This window comes from Convolutriloba macropyga, chromosome 1, assembly GCF_964194025.1.
Source record: "Convolutriloba macropyga chromosome 1, txConMacr16.3, whole genome shotgun sequence".
Lineage (NCBI taxonomy): Eukaryota > Metazoa > Xenacoelomorpha > Acoela > Convolutidae > Convolutriloba > Convolutriloba macropyga.
The window spans coordinates 78,495,896-78,512,751 of NC_134468.1; the positions used below are offsets into that span (position 1 = coordinate 78,495,896).

Consider the following 16,856-nt stretch of genomic DNA (forward strand, 5'->3'; position numbering starts at 1 on the left):
GTAAGTTTACCATTATGAAACCTTCTATGGTTTGTAAATTTACCATTATGGAACCTTCCTACAAGTAATCAAAAGTTTGTATGACCGTTGTATGGTAAGCAAGTTTCCATAAAAACCATATATGGCGTTGTATGATTAGTAAGTTTTATTTATGGTTGTCAACCCGGGCCATTTGAGTATGTAGTTCCTCCCCTACTAAAGTGGATCAATGCAATAAAATTACAGATCCCACTCATTATAATTGGCTCCTGATAGCTGTGACTGTGTTTGGTGTCGGATCAGGGGTAACTGTAGCATTTTGAAAGAACCATCAGCAGGATTACATAATTTTAAGCTTGGTAAGCTTTCTCTCAGATTAAAATTCTGGAATATAGCAGAATATCAGAATCGGAAGCTATGTGTTTTTCACAAAACTTTTAGATGCTTTAACTTTATGAAAAAAAGTCTCCAATCTGCCAGATACTCTTTAAAACAAACGCACTCTCCAGTGTTTTTCTAAATTTAAATTTTTCTGATCACTCCTTTGGGCAAGATACTCACATACATCTTTGCTAAGTTGAATTATGTTTACAGCACAATATCCCTTTGTTCAATTATTTGTTCCTTTAAGATATGCCGCTCAACTGATCTCGGAGGCGCATTCGAAACAACAACCTATTTTCGAGAATGCTAAACACAAACAATAGTCCCAGATCAACCTAGCTTCAGATAGATCACTAGCGAGATTTTAAGTGAAAACGGAAACCGCTTCAGCGCACTTTTACATAGACTTTTGGTAGTAAACTGGCGTCAATTGATTTCAGCTTCTGAAACTTATTAAATGAGGAAACAATCACACAAAATTCGAATTAATAGGAAGTCTATCATAACCAAGTCAGCATTTTTGGAAACTCCTTCAGAAACTAGTCCACTAGTTTTCTTTACATTGGTCGCTTTTTACATTACAAAAAATAAGTCTTAATCCAAGCTTTGGCAAGTCTATTCCTAGTCTAATTCAATCCATTTCGGCAAACTAACTCGGTAGGTCGCAAAGCAGCAGCCTACTGATTTACATGTAATGCCCGCAAAAGTTATTTGAAGAGGTAACTTTGGCTAAATAACCTTCTCAGTAAATTTAACGGCAACTGGAATTGAGTCAACTGTTGTGAACTTTGGACTAGCTTTCAGATAAAAAAAGCACTCAGAGACACAAAACTGTTGTATTATTTATATATGTAAAAACAGAACAAAATAAATAAATTGATAGTGAAGCGCAAATAAATCGATAGAGCCACCGTAATGCACTTTGGCCTTCTGGTACAGACTTTTGCAAAACTGCCAAATGCGTGAATAAATCCATATAATTTTGTCCGCATAGATTTTACAACCTAGTGCAGAGACTTTAGCCTTCTGGACTCGAACTGTTAGGTTCCATTTCTTCAATACCATTATTAAATTTTGCTTTTGATTGGCTGTCTTAGCCCTCCTTGAGTTGTTTGAGAGATGCCAAACATTTAGGTAGATAAAATAAACAGAATCTCAGACTCGGTGGGCGGGCTGAACTGAACATACACTCAATAAATTTAGTTAACAAACTGGTGAAACCTTTTCCCGTTTCTAGATTTGCTTCAAACGAATAAAAAATTAGTTCAAAATGTCGAACGAGATCCGAGCGCTGATATTTCACGTCCTTTACGCTTTTAAGATAATAATTGGCACTTTGGTTTTCAATGCCAATATTTTTATTTTCACAATTTTTGCTACCAAAAAGGAGAAATTTCCCTCCGATTTTTTAATTTTACCAAGTTTGATGATCGACGTATTGCACGGTTTAGCTATGTGTATACCATTTTATCTAATAAATTCTAACTTTATGTTGAAGGGACAACTTTGTTTCCAAATATTTATCTTTTTTGCCTTGGTAATGCTGATTTTAATAGCATTAAATAGGTACGTGGCTGCTATGAGGCCCATGAAATACAAGTTATGGTTTAACAAGAGCAGAATCTTACTCAGTTTTTTGGCAATTAGCGTAATCACTGTGGCTTTATTCTCAGCTGTCGCGTTCGCTCTATTCGTTGCAAAAGTTGTCGACAAGTCAATCGATCATTATTGTGAAACGTACTTAGAAAGGGTTTGTGTTCCGTCAGTTTGGAAGTTGGAACCTTATTATAATTGCGATTACGAATTACGCAAGAATTGTTATGCAAGGGAAAAATCTACAGAACGAGCCTTTTTAAACGTCAATTACTTTGTTTTTTACCTGTGGCCTCAATTTCAGCTCCTTCTTGTAATCTGCAACACACTTTTCATGTGTTTTGTCTACAAAACCATCTCTGGTCAATTCCAAATAAGGAGATCAAAAACTCACTTTCGAAAGTTTTTCGTGACAGTTATGAAAATTTTCCGAAATGATGACGTTGCAAAAAGGAAAACAACTAAGCCAAGCAAAGATACATTAACGCTGTTTCAAGAAGCGACCATCTCAGACAACGGGCAAACAACTTCAGAACACACAGGTACTTTATAAATTAAAATTAAACAAGGCAGCAATCTTATCTCTGACAGATAAAATATTGCAATCACTATGACACGTTGTATTGAAAAAAATGTCGATTTTGGTAGTCTTAAAAATTTTTTCAAAAATCAAATTCATTAACATTATGAAATTTTAAATAACAAAATCAAAAGTTTTTTGCATGCGGCGCGTAATAAAAAATAAGTAAAAACATTACAAGGGAACTCAAGATTCTAACTAACTAACTAACTAACTCAGGATGACAGAAAACAAAATGGTTACATGTAAATTGAAGGCCAATGACTAGAAAATATCACTCAAGCCCAGCCGTCAAACTTTTTTGATTTCAATTTTTTCAGAGTTCTCAACAGCAACAAAAATCTGTTTAATCGAATTATCAAACAGAAAATGGAAGCCACTCGCTCCTTTGTGAACTGACCCCACTTAGAGAAATCAATAAACGGACGAATTGCTCTCAAGTGACTGGCGTTGGGTATGCTTTGTTTATTTCTACCTAAATCTATACAGGCTAGAGCCTCTATGGGTGATGAAGCAGCAAGTCACAACGAGGGCATACGTGGGGAGGGGATATAAAAACTACTCAAATTATCATTTGCATCATAAATTTACACCTACATAATTTATCATTGGCTTTGTGTGTGTGTGTGTGTGTGTGAGAGAGAGAGAGAGTGTGTGTGTGTGTGAATGTGTGTGTGTGTGTGAGTGAGTGTATGTGTGTGTGTGTGTGTGTGTGTGTGTGGGTGGGTGGGGTGGGGGCTTTAAAAATACAATAATTGTAAAACATAAACCAAACAATGTCGGAATAATTGCTCTCGAACGGGTAGAAAAAAATTGGAACCCGCCGGGATTCAAATCATTGACCTCCCGACCAATAACCAGAGGCCCTGCCTACTGCAATATCAGGCCCTTAATGTAGATATGATATAATGATGTTATATTAGCAACAGGATTTACTTCGGGTTGAGAGCAATAGAGATCACTCAAAAATGAAGAACGAAAGCGTGAAAAAATCACTTGAGAAGTCAAAGAATGTTCCAGAAGAAAAGTGCAAAATGGACAAGCGAAAAATTTGCATACAAAATACCAACACGTTTACAATAATTGCTATGAACTTCGTTCAAGAGCAATTAATCATATCGTCAACTAATGCCTTACCTAGTCATAACCAGATTCAACTCTTGAAAGATTCTTTCAGGAATTTTGTAAGAAAATAATCTTGCCCAAAACAATAATTGGCTGTTCGTTTATAGCTGCGGTTAGTAATTAGTTTATTTCAGTAACTGCGCCACTGCCAGTAACAAGCCTAAAAAGAAAAAAGAGGAGGAAAGAACAGCAAATAGCATGCTGGAAAATCTAACAAACGGTTTTTAATTTGACTCAATTAGATTTTCCGACAGTTGATTTACTAATTCAGCTCAGCCAACCACTCATAAATAATATCAAAGGATTCAAAACCTTACAAGACTCTTGAAAGATGATTCAAATCTTGGAAGAATATTGCACACAGAATGGAAGTAGTATTTATGCCCTTTCAAGGTTGTTTTCAAGATTTTTGCAAGATTTTATTTTTAAGATCAATAGGGTACTCAGCAGTTTCGGCAACACTTTCGATGCTCTCACAAAGTAGTGAGGCTTTTAGAAAACCGCGGAGCGACTTAATGCCCTCGGGAATTACCAATTTATCATTTATCCCGTTTCTCAGGACGAAAAATCACGGTTGATCAAAAATTGTCAGAGAAGAAGAACAGAAGGAGTAATATAATTGCTGCACAGTTCGTTTGAGACTAATTAACAGACAAGTCTGAGCTACCAACCAAAAAAACCACCAGAAAAATGTGAAATAATTGGGACCTTTAATGGAGCAATTATACACTCATACATATAGAAAAAAAAAGATTTTCATTGGGAGATCTTTTTTTTTTGGGGGGGGGGGGGCTGAGAGATCATTAACCTTAGAAATGTGTACCTGTGCATGTTCTTGGTGTAATTAAGGAAGACGTTGAAACTGACAACAACATTCTGTTAGTCAAATCAACTTAGAATTTGGTTCAAATTTTGTCCTCATAAACGTCTGCTTAAAACTAACGCAGTGAAATTTTCGCTACCCTGGAAAAAAATTCCCCATTCCAATTAAAATTATTTCCATATCTATACGGTCGGAGATAGAGCGTGTGGAACAAACGAAGCATTACATGCTTACATGTAGTAGACCTGCCATTGCAAAATTAATCAAAATGTTTCCAAATGTTTCCGTATTTCCATGGAAACATTTTCCATGTAAAAATGTTTCCATATTTATGCGGTCGGAGATAGTGCGTGTGGAAGACAGGAAGCATTACATATTTCATGTAGTAGACCTGCCATTGCGAAATTAATCATTAAAAGCGGCTTGTTAGACATCAGAAGCTTTAGGCAATCTTTTTTTATCGACTGATTCATCTCACTGTCTCACTTTTGCTGTCAATCGAAAATGTGCTGCTATCGAAAATCAAATAATACAGACGCAAACAAAATATTCGTTTATTTACAATTTAACGAAACTACTGATTGGTTTTCCTTTCACGTGATATTTTGTTAAATTCAACTAGAATTATCCAAAATGGCGGAATTTGAAAACCTAGTCCTCGACATTCTTTATATATTTAGGCTAATAACTGGAATGTTGGTTTTTTTGGTCAATATTATTATTTTTTCAATTTTTGCGATGAAAAAGAAAAAGTCGCCTTCTGACTGTTTAGTTTTGCCCAACTTGATGATAGAAGGATTGCATGGTTTGGGTTTGTGCGGTCCTTTCTATTTGCTGGACCCTGATTGGGTCGTGAAGGATCAATTTTGTTTCCAAATTTTGGTTTTCTTTTCGTTTGTTATGTTGATTCTTATGACATTTAATCGGTACGTCGCTGCAGTTAGGCCTCTAAAGTATAAAAGCTGGTTTAAGAAGCGGTTTATTTTTCTCGGTTTTTTGGGAATTACGTTGGGTACTGTGGTTTTGTTCATAGCCACATGTTATGTTTTATTCACAGCGAAAGTAGTCGAAAATTCGGTTGAGCGCTATTGTGAAACATATTACACGGAGAAAAGTTACTCCGTTACTACTACTACTTTCGAAACAGAAAATAACCATCGGTATTATCGTTCTGGACATTATCGCGGATCCGGTAATGTGTGGACAAATTATTGGGAACGTCGTCGTTCCTATACTTTGTCAGAACTAGCCAAAAAACTTAGGACTGCCATGGAAATCAATATAATATGTCACTATAAGAAAACATTTCATGATAAAGCAATACTTTATGTCGATTATTTTGTTCTCTATTTATGGCCCCAATATCAGCTTGTGCTGGTTATCATCAATACGGTTTTTATATATTTTATCTACAGAAAAAGATGCAACAAATTTAATACAGGTGGAAAATTTGGATTATGTACATCTTTGTATAAATCAATCCGAGACCTTTTCAGGGAAGAAGTTAGCCTTGAATTAAAAACACTCGGCAAAAATTTATCAGTGGAAGCAGTCCAGGAAACAAACTTCATACAGACCTGTTTGCTATCGGGTAGGTACATCAATTTGATTTGAGCGTCAATCAAAAACTGCTGTAAAAATGCTGCAAGTGGAGTGTGAAAATTGCATTTTTTTAAACTGATGAAATCACATCTTGTGCTTTGATTTTTTAGAATGATTTAAACCCAAATTATAAGTCACTGATTTGGGCCAACTGTGGATCTAAAACGCAAGCCAAAAAGAGTCGGACGGATTGCGTTCGAGCGTCGGGTTGGCTTTGGTTGTATAGCTACCCGTACCTAACTCTCAGCTGAATTCAGTACTGAGTCAGAGTCTAATTCAAGTCACATTTTGCAATGAATTCAGAGCCAATTCAGCGATTCATTCTGAATTATTTTCTGATTCAGAAGAATACAGAATATTCTCTCTGAATTTTGCTCTGATTCAGAGAAATTCAGAAATCACTTCAGAGTTGGTTCTGAAATACTTCTGAATCAGTACCAAAACTTGAAATTTCTCTGAAATTGTTCTGAATCAGTACTGATTGTCACTGAACTTTAGGTACGGGTAACTTAAGCTTATGAAGGCCAGCATCACCAGTTAAAAGGGAGGGGTTGTATGTGCGTGTGTAGAGGGTAGTGTGGTAAGAAGTTAGGTCTGTATTTTTTGACGGATATGGGGTGCGTAAAAACCTGTCAAAAATCAAATCAAGCTGCCCTTCAAACAATCATCAAGTTCTGCTTCCTCAGCAGCTTCAGCGATGCATACATTTAAGGCCTACGCAGAAAATGAGCTTCCCAGAGACTTAATGCATTCGGATTTTACAAGTTTTTAACAGCTCTTTTGACGACAAATCAGATCACTCAAGCGAGCGAAAGACTAGTCAAGAACAAAAAACTGACAAGGAAAAAAAATTCCAAAACAAAACACATGATGGCTATCTAGCCAAGTCTCAATGGAAGTTCTAAATGCCCTAATCCAATAGGAATGCCAGAATCTTCAAAATAGAACCTTCATTCTAACCCGAAAATTTAAAGTTCGATTCGAAAATTTCAATTTTTTTGAAGATTCAATGAACATTATGAAAAACTCGAAACATGATGTACAGCATATTTTCATTTTAAAAAATGCCTTCTAGATTTTAACAGCTTATACTTGGTTAACAAAGTACTCTTAGGTCGCTCTGATTCAGTACTGGATTGTCAATTTATTGCTGGAAAATACCGATTCAGTACTGAAAGTCTATGACACTCGGGTCCGGGCGACTACTATAAGCCTCATTTCTTTTTGAACTCAGAACAGCAATTAATAATGACGCCAAGTTTGCAAACTTGAAAAGCGGCATCTGAAATAATCTTCGCTTTTTTGATTTGGAGATCATAATACTTTTTTAAATAAAACAGCTGAGAGATTTGTAAAATAATTTTTTCTCCCTAAGTTATATAACCATTTACAGAAAAAAAACTATTCAATACTTTTTCGGATAAAAAAATCAAGTTGTTTTGGCTGGCAAAACCATCCAAACAAACATAAAAAGAATAGATTGCTGTTTTCTAGATGAAAATCATGCTGATACACCCGACGGCTCATATTTGGTACAAAATAATACTGCAGCTGTGAGTACGCTCAACCCGTTTACAGATAATGACTCAAGCTCTATTCAACCAATGATTGTAGCCAGTGGTTTTTCAAGCGTCTCATCAATTGGGTCTTCTGAAAAAAGTGATCAAAACAAACCGAAGAAAAACAGACAAACAAACAGTGGAAAGAAAGAGAGTTTTCAACAAACAGAACAACAGCGCCAGCAAACAAAATACCAAAAAACGATTACAGTATCGTTCTTCTACGTGGGCTTGGTGTTCATAATTGTTGCCCTGCCGACCTCGGTTTTCAACGCTGCTGCTTTCTGGTACCTCCTAATTATGGACAAAACTTCGGAGGTATTCGACATCGGGTTTTGGATCTCACAGACACTCTATGGTCTTGTATTTCTAATCAACCCGTGTCTGTATGCTTCCAGCAATTTGTACGTCAGAAAAAAGGTACGGAATGTGATGAAACGATTACGTGAATGGGTATGCTGCTGTTGCAGGTTTCACAAAACAAACATGGCGGATCTCGTTATCAATTTGGATACAAACGAAATTAACATCAGCAGCGGAAATACTGATTGATCGAAAAAAATAACTTGCAGCGCAAAATTTAGCGTGTCACACTTGTTTAAAACAGTTGATTTTTCAGATCATACAAAGTGGGTGAACATATAGTGTCCCATAAAATTGAAATAATGGAACGTTTGAAGAATGTCAAAACATTCAAGTGAGCAATTATTTGGCCAATTAAACCCAATGCTTTTTCCTGTGGCCCCATTTCATCAGCTTTTCTCCATTTTTAATTTAAACTTTGACCTTTGAACTCGCTCTAATTTGTAAAACGTTCACTTTAAACTCGTTATATACAAGATATGCAGATATCATACAATTTTTCAGGATTATAAAAACCAAATTCTATCATACTATAATCAAAGTTCAATAGTTTGCTAAAAATTAATAATGGTGTAAGAATTGCAATTTTTAACTCTGAATGCGGTGAAACTGAAAATTTCACCGTTCAAAATATAACATCTTACGTCAGTTCACCGTTAACAATTTCTGTAAATCTTGCTGCGGTGAATTTGTAAGATTTGCAGTTTTTAGAGGTGACGTTTTATTTTCACTGCTTCGTGGTGGCAGCGATGAAAATTACACCGCTAAGAATCGTAGACAATTCACCGCTGAAAATCACAAATCTTACAACAATTTGCCGTATTCATCGCTAAACGATGCGGGCGCTTTGCTGTACATTTTTCACCGCTACTCACCACAATTCTTTCATCATTTTTTCGACAGAACCTCGACCGGGTAACAATTCAAAGACGTCGTTTCGCTACTTAAACTACGGTTTCATTTATGGGTCTTTCCCATTATAGCCCGCATTATTTATATATAGCTCGCATTATAAAAAATATATAGCTCCCTTAGGGTATGTTTACGGTAATGCGTTTGAGATGGGCAATTAGTTATATGTCCACAAAAATGATGGAAGGGGGAATAATGGCAAAAAAATTCCATGTGAGATCGGAATTAAAAATATAGCTATCGAAATAACAGAAATAGTGAATTAGCAGAGTAAACCCCACAACAGCAAACTGATTTAGGGCATAATTATCAGTTTCTTATCTGTGAAACCTGCTCCAATTTTTGAAGTGTTAATTGATCTGAATTCTAAAACTTTGCTTGCCCCAAGCATCATTAAAATTATAGGCTACGCTACTCTGATTAGTTATATGTCCGCTACGGCAATTAGTTATATGTCCACAAAACTGATGGAAGGGGGAATAATGGCAAAAAAATTCCATGTGAGATCGGAATTAAAAATATAGCTATCGAAATAACAGAAATAGTGAATTAGCAGAGTAAACCCCACAACAGCAAACAGATTTAGGGCATACTTATCAGTTTCTTATCTGTGAAACCTGCTCCAATTTTTGAAGTGTTAATTGATCTGAATTCCAAAACTTTGCTTGCCCTAAGCATCATTAAAATTATAGGCTACGCTACTCTGATTAACGAAAAATCTGATATTTGTCGAGAAACACATGGTGGCTCGGGATGCAAAGTGACCTTAGCCGAGTCACGTGTGATTTTGCTTTAAACACACATTTTGTAGGTCTTAAAATGTCCACAGTTATAATATCTGCCAACGTATGAAGAAAAATCAGGCATTGCATAATATGGAGCTCAAGATCATGAATTTCAAAAATTGCTCGTTTTTGTTTTAAGTTCTGGTGAACGCTTCACTCTTGAACGCATTTGCAAAAAAAACAGCAAGTTTCTAAGTCGTAACTGCACTTGACTGACGGAGATCTGTCTATGTACAATCTGACACCGTGCATGTCTGGAATTTTAAACGTTATACAGTAATGTTTCAAGTTTTGGCCAAAAAACAGAGAAAAACTGATAAATCTTCCCATCTGCTCAGCGCAGATTTGTAAATTATGCTAATTGGATTAATTGTTTACATAAGTTTCTAAAGCGTTGTTTCGTTTCTAAACTATTTGCTTCATCCAAAACATTTGAAACTTTGCTTCAATTTCTACTGCTTGCTTCAACTGTAACATGTTAGCAGCATTTATTATCTATTTTGTAGGCTTTAGATTACTGCTAACATTTCTGCTCTGGTGCTTTTAATTAGTATTAGTAGTTATAGTATTAGCAGTTAATAATAAAACAGTTGATGGTTTATTAGTATTTAGTAATAATATTGTTGAAAGTTTATCTTTTTCGAGTATTCAAGCATTGAGTGTCGGTTAGAGAAAACAAAGCTTTGCCTAATGTGTATATACGTATTACCCTCGAATCCCGAACTCTTTATAACAAAGCTTACAAGACCGCGCTCACTGACAAAAAACAGTATATATTCAAGATAAACGCAAATAACTGCTATAACTATAATAAATATAATAACTATAAACGCAATCAACTGGCAATGCCTCCTTAAATTTTTTTCGGTTACCTATTTATTCAATTTGTTCAAGAACAAAAGTTTTGTCTGAATTTTAGAGAACTTTAAAAAACACGAAAAATTCCGTGTTTCACCGTTACATATAAAGGCCGTCTATTACATGCGTCGAATACTTGCGAGTTTCGACGAAAAAATTTACCAAAATTTCTGTAGAGATTTTCAATCATTTTTTGAAGAACTCGAATAGTTTTCATATTAGAGGTCTACAAACCCCTTAGACATATCACACTATTTAGGTGATTATTTGAGTGTCGAAAACTAAAGTCGATAGTGTGAAAACAAGAGCAGAAAATATAAGATTTAAAATTCAAGAAATGAGTAAATAAGAACTTAATAGATCAAAGTCGTACAAACCGTACTGAAACGATTGGAGAGGGCGAGAGCGCTGGTTTATCGGTAAAAAGGGTGTGGGTGTATGTGGGTGCATACAAGTAAAATATGAACAAAGCTGCAGTGCTATTACGCGATTCAGTGCCACGTTTTTTGAAGAAAATCCCTCAACATGTAAGAAATTAGCTTAAAAAGATCGCAGCAAACAGTTCCACTCAATTTATTTTGAACTGAAGAAAAACGGCTCTAAAATGGAACGTTTCCACGTTAAACTGAAGTACATAAATTTGTGAAAAAGTACAGAAATTTAATCGATCTAAAGTTGCAATTTTAGCAACACGGCACAGCTTTGAATGACCTAAAATTATAGTTTGAGAAATACTTGTGCATGTACGGATTGTATAGTGTATAAAAATGATGCGAATCCGAGTTCAAACTTAGCTCGAAACTGGTAACTGATGAAAACTTAATATGCAGAGACAAGTGTTTAATTGTAGAGTTCTCTATATATGCATGTGTAATAGATAATCATAGATATACTTTTAGATCATTTGGTTATTTCCACTATGTTACAACAACATTATATTGTTAGTACTGTTGGTCCGTTCAATGTATTAATGATTATATGCGTCTCCTCCGGAAGTTTTTCCCAATTTAGCCGAGAAATTGAAGTCAATTAAAATATACTTTAAATAAAAGATTAATATATTGTCTAAATAGTCGTTACTGAAAATAAGGCAGAATTTTTTGCATGCATGCGTGGCTATATTTCGCGGCGAGTTTGGGCGGTTTCGTGTAAGCGTGTGCGTGTGTGTATGTATGTATGTGTGTGTGTGTGTGTGTGTGTGTGTGTGTGTGTGTGTGTGTATGTGTGTGTGTGTGTGTGTGTGTGCTTGTTAGAGAAAACCAGAGAAAAAAAGGAGAGAGGGGGAGGAGAGGGTGTAGGGGGAGACGGCACGTTGGGGGCTATGAAGGAAACAGTATTTAGGACGGACGAGATTAGTTTGGCAAGCTATGATAATGACAATTGAGACAGACTATCTTTCTGAAGAAGTTCCTGGTCTGCTACTGCTGTGGACAGGACTGGAGCTGATATTGGTCTCTACAGATGCCGGATCCCCAGTGTACACCCCAGACACCCTCTCAAGTCGCCGATTCCAATCACTCGTTCTTCGAATGGCAGCCGATTGGGCAACTACTGGCTTCGTCTCACTGTTCCGTTTCACACCGGAAGCTGTCCCTTGGCTAAAATTCAGAAAACCTTGAAACGTCTTGTGGACTGTTTCTTCTCACCACTTGAACAAAATTTTTGCTTTCTTGCACAAAATAAGGCTTGTTTTCGTATTGATAATAGTTTGTATAGTCTAATAAGATCTATTAGACTATTTTAAAACTCTTTACACTTTTCCCCGTTAATTTTGGGGGAAAATAATCGGCCCGGGGAGGTGCGAATAGCCGTTAGATTTTACAGATACTGTGCTAACTGCGCATATAATGCTAACCCCTCAATCTTGTGTGTGAAGAGAAAAAAGAAATCGGCATCTTGTTGCCAAACGGACGCTTAATAATTTAGTTTTGTATTTCGCCCATTCCAAATACAATTTTTGATTGACCTTTCTTTCCATATTTTCCTCCGAAATTCACTTCATAAAATTTCATTTAGTAAATTTGAGATAATCACATCCGAAGTCTTATTTATTGTTCACAAAGGCATCCTTGATACGAATTCTTACCCCGTGCTTTTCGGTTCAAAAACGAAGTCCCTTCTGGGTTCTATGACACCTGTTTTTCCAGCCACTGTTGTGATGACTCTGCCTCTGCGTACACCCCTCCCGTCGTCATCACTCCCCACAGCCACCGTGAACACACTCGACTTCTGAACATAACAATATCACAATATAAACAAGAAGCATCCGTATATATTGTCCGTAGAGACTACCGTGCCGAGGTTTCAAACACTTCCTCCAGCAAACACTTCAAAATTTGGATAACAGATTATTTTTTTTGATAAGTGATTTTTCTGTTGATTAGCTGTTTTCTCAATTGATGCCAGTGACTTGATCTGCCTGAGTGATCTATGTTTCACTTAGATAAAGACCATTACATAAGAAAGATATTTAATGTAGCAATCTTACACGTTCTTACAAAATTGATACGTTGAAACGAAACTTGGTACATCTTGCTTAGACATGGGGTAACTTGACGAAGGATTTTCTTGACGAACTTGGAATGCCTAGCTTCCTGAGCTAAGTTTTCATTTCTATCATGACATGCGGTGACAAGACCGTGATAGAATACAGAGTTTAATCAAACGCGCACAAAGATCTAATTCAAAATTTTGCATATATTGACGTTTCATTATTGAGATCGTTATCAACATCTTAAAGAATTTTTTTCATTTTTCTATACTTCTCCTGGTCTTAGCTTATAAGTTTGATATAAATCTGGTAAGGTCTTACAGAATTTAAATCAAGTGTCAAGTGTCAAGATCGCAAGAATATCTATCACTTGTAATTTATTACTATGTTCTATTTATTGTATTGGACAGTGGAACTTATCAGATAATCAAGTTCACATATTTCCATTTCACAATAAATTGTGCTCCACTGTTTATAACATAGCAGGACAAGTCCTGAAATACAATTCAAAGCATAGAATGAAAAACTCAGACGTAGACTACCTGACCAGCAGATCAATCGAACAATGCCAGCCAGAACACAAACAAAATCATCTAAAAAAATGAGAAACTAAAGAATCAAAACTAAACAAAAATATACTTATTGCTAAAACTATTGAAGCTTTTAAACCTAAGGCAAAATTTTTTCCCTTTAAAAATACTTGTTTCAAAAATAGGTTCAAAAGCAATTTTTGTTTCTGAAATCAGTCCAGAATCTGATATCTGGCCCTTGAAGTGAAAAAATTCACTGTCCCTTGAAGATCGATTTACTCGAAAATGATCAAAAAATTTAGAAAAAAAGAAATCAATTGCATATTATATGGAAATTTTGCTGAAAATCGTGATATAAATATCTTCAGAATCATTTCGGTGTCTCTAGAGGCTATCCAGTAACCCAATTCCAAGCTTTAAAAACTAACTGGCTCATAGATCGATAGGCAATACTTTTCAGAAAAAATTTCAAACTTCATAAAATAGAAATCTGTTCTACTAAAATTTTGAAAGCCATTCACTTGCCCCCTAGCAACTATGTAATAACACACTATCAAACCCTGGTGAGGTTACTTGGCTATTGAGGCAAGAAAAAAAATAAATAAAATACAATTGTTTTAAAAAAACTTGAAAAGAGTTGCAAATTTTATCAAAAAAACTTCTAAAAGTCGAAACGTTAAATTGTTGAAAAAAATCAATTGAATTTAAAAACCATGCAGTAACTTTTTATCAGAATTTGAAATATGTTTTCTAGCACTTGAGAATGGACGAATATGACAAAGCTTTAGGAAGACTTAAAAAAAATGCAGATTTTACCAAAAAAAGCAAAAATTCGAGACATTAAAATCTTAGAAACCATTCCAATGTTACTAGAAACTATGCAGTGCCCTATTAACAAACCTCAAAGGAGATTGCCTGGTCCCTGAAGCTGGAAAAACTGAAAAAAATGACAAAAATTTTCAAAAACCTGAAAAAACGCTAATTTTGTAAAAAAAAATTGCCAAAAGTTGTGATATTCAAAAGTTGAAACCTATTCCATGGCAACAAAAAATATTTCAGTAACTTATTATCCAACTCCTGATGAGGTTTTCTGGCCCCTGGGATTCAAACAACTTGAATAAAAGCAATAAATGTCAAAAAATATGAAAAAAATTGCAAGTTTTTTGTCAAAAAATGCTAAAATTCATGATCGCAAAAAGTTGAAAACCATTCCATTATCACTAGAAGCTATGCAATAATCTATCATCAAACCCTTATTAAACCGTAGAGGAAGTTTCTTGACTCCTAGGGCTAAAAAACTCAAAAAATGGCAAAATTTTTAAAAAACCTGAAAAAAATTGCAAAAATTAGTACCATTTTGCGTGTTTGTGTTTGTAGTACCGAAACTTATAGCTCATAAAATGGTCATTTCAAGCAATTTTGTCTCGCAAAAGGCCTTCCTCAACTTTTAAAAACTTCAACCTAAGACTAATCAAAACAAAAAATCATAAAAAAAACATGAAAAATTGCTCCATTTTGAGCCCAAAGACTCCTAAAAATGACCTTTTAACGTTAAATTAAGGCCATCCCAGCAACTGCACCACTATAAGCACTTAGAGGACTACTAAAGCCCATTTTGGGTTACTAAAGCCGACTTTGGGCCTCTAGTGAAACCTAATGCCCGCTGGGCTTTACCTGTTTATCCCGTTTTGAAAGATCAGAGTCATTGAAAAATGTGTGAACACATCTTAAAAAAACATAGCCGGTAGAATACCGGAAACAACTCGAATCGTCGTGCACAATAATCTCTACCCTAACTTGGACAAAATCAGAATATCGAAAAAAAAACACTAGAAATAACAAAAACAGTAGAGCAATATAACATAAAAAGCGTTAAAATTTTTTCAGTTCAAGGGTGTGGGTAGGTGATGGTGGGGGGGGGGGGGGCGGTAGGTGGGTAGGTGATGTTGGGGGGTGTAGGTAGATGGGGTGGGGTTAGATACGTTGCGGGGGGGGGGGGGGGAGGGTTGGTAGGTACGTGGGGTGGAGGAGGGGAAGGTAGTTAAATGGGATCAAATTTTCTCAAATTGACCTCTTCACCTTGAATTACAGACTGTTACCAATTCCTATACAATACAAATTAAGCTACTGTTAAAGTCCAATGTTCGAAAACAGAAGTCAACAATCAAAAACGGAGGTAAATGCTCGAAGAGAAAGAAGTCAAAATTCAAGTCATGAACAAACTTGCATTCTGCTAAAAAAAAACCTGTTGAATCTCCATACTCCTCTTCGAGTCTTAACAACTTGAATTGTAATAAAACTATTTTTCTCTGAAGCACCTCTTAAAAAAAGCAGTTGCAGAACCTGCGCGTTGAGTTTAGTTAACCGTCCCCTTTTAATTATAATTAGCATATTAAACTCAGCGCATGGGCTAATATCGTAGAGATTTTTGACCAACTCTTGTTGCTATAACCATAAAAGCATAACTTACTCATGATATAACTTGTTAGCAGCCGATTAAAACTAAAAAGAATAAAATAACAGGAAAATTTTGATTCGAAAGAAATAGGATTACCCGTTCTTTTTTTCTCTTATCGTTGTTGATACTACGTGAATAGCTCTCCGAGAACCAAATGATGGAAAACAGAAGAAATAGGGGGAAAGATATAAAAGGCGTCGTATGTTAATAAATCAACCGCAAAAAATTTTGCTTTTAGAATTATTAATGCAATACTGAGTGATATCGCCCTCTGGTAGTTGCTCAACAACTCGACTTCACGTGGAAGTTGGATATCTTTTAAGTGGTGGTTTTAAGTATGGTTTATCATTTCCTAGAACCTATCCAGGTCCGAGGTGAAGCAGAGTTGATGAAAAATTCCAGAGGGCGATATAAACCTTGTGGTAATGTTTCTAACCAAATCTTATTGCGATTAGAACAATTTATCAGCACACGACACCCTTCACCTCATTTCCACTACTTCTATTTCTTTCAAAGCACAGTTTTACTCTTATTTTTTGAAAATTTTTATTGGCCACAAACAAGTTATATCATGAGTTATTTATGCGTTTATTGTTATCGCAACAAGAGGTGATCAATTTTCATTAAGATTTTATGTTTTAGGCTCATTTAGAAATAAAAATGCCATTTTAATTACTACCCAAGTTTTCCCACAATACTTTTTTTCTGTTTTCTTCATTCGGTTCTCGGTGCTATTAACGTAGTACCAAAAACAACAAGAGAAAAAAGGAAAACTTTTCATATTTCTTCCCCATCACAACTTTTCTGTTGTTTT

The 16,856-nt window shown here is 35.5% G+C and overlaps 3 protein-coding genes across 3 annotated transcripts in view; 2 read left to right on the forward strand and 1 right to left on the reverse strand.

The window, feature by feature from the left end:
- Positions 1 to 815: 815 nt before the first annotated feature.
- Positions 816 to 16,856, forward strand: part of LOC142342971 (transmembrane protein 120A-like) — a 318,405-nt gene continuing 302,364 nt past the window's right edge. The window contains exon 1 of the mRNA XM_075394664.1: positions 816 to 822. The gene's annotated coding sequence lies outside the window, so the exon portion shown is untranslated. The remainder of the gene's footprint in view (positions 823 to 16,856) is intronic.
- On the forward strand, positions 1,424 to 8,437 carry LOC142351760 (uncharacterized). The gene is made up of 2 exons (XM_075403911.1): positions 1,424 to 2,498; positions 7,581 to 8,437. The coding sequence occupies exons 1-2, from the start codon at positions 1,634 to 1,636 to the stop codon at positions 8,195 to 8,197; spliced, it is 1,482 nt and encodes a 493-aa protein (XP_075260026.1). The 5' UTR covers positions 1,424 to 1,633; the 3' UTR covers positions 8,198 to 8,437.
- The window catches only part of LOC142351769 (uncharacterized), a 60,657-nt gene continuing 55,210 nt past the window's right edge, over positions 11,410 to 16,856 (reverse strand). Inside the window, exons 7-8 of the mRNA XM_075403923.1 lie at positions 12,650 to 12,792; positions 11,410 to 12,161 (exon numbers count right to left, since the gene is read on the reverse strand). Coding sequence (XP_075260038.1) covers positions 11,954 to 12,161; positions 12,650 to 12,792 — 351 coding nt within the window. The 3' untranslated portion in view covers positions 11,410 to 11,953. The remainder of the gene's footprint in view (positions 12,162 to 12,649; positions 12,793 to 16,856) is intronic.

What these genes read in the sequence shown, in the direction of transcription:
- LOC142351760 (XM_075403911.1), top strand. Translation starts at nt 1,634, where the DNA reads ATGTCGAACGAGATCCGAGCGCTGATATTTCACGTCCTTTACGCTTTT. An exon ending in AACAACTTCAGAACACACAG is followed by an intron (nt 2,499 to 7,580) that starts GTACTTTATAAA and finishes GCTGTTTTCTAG; the next exon opens with ATGAAAATCATGCTGATACA.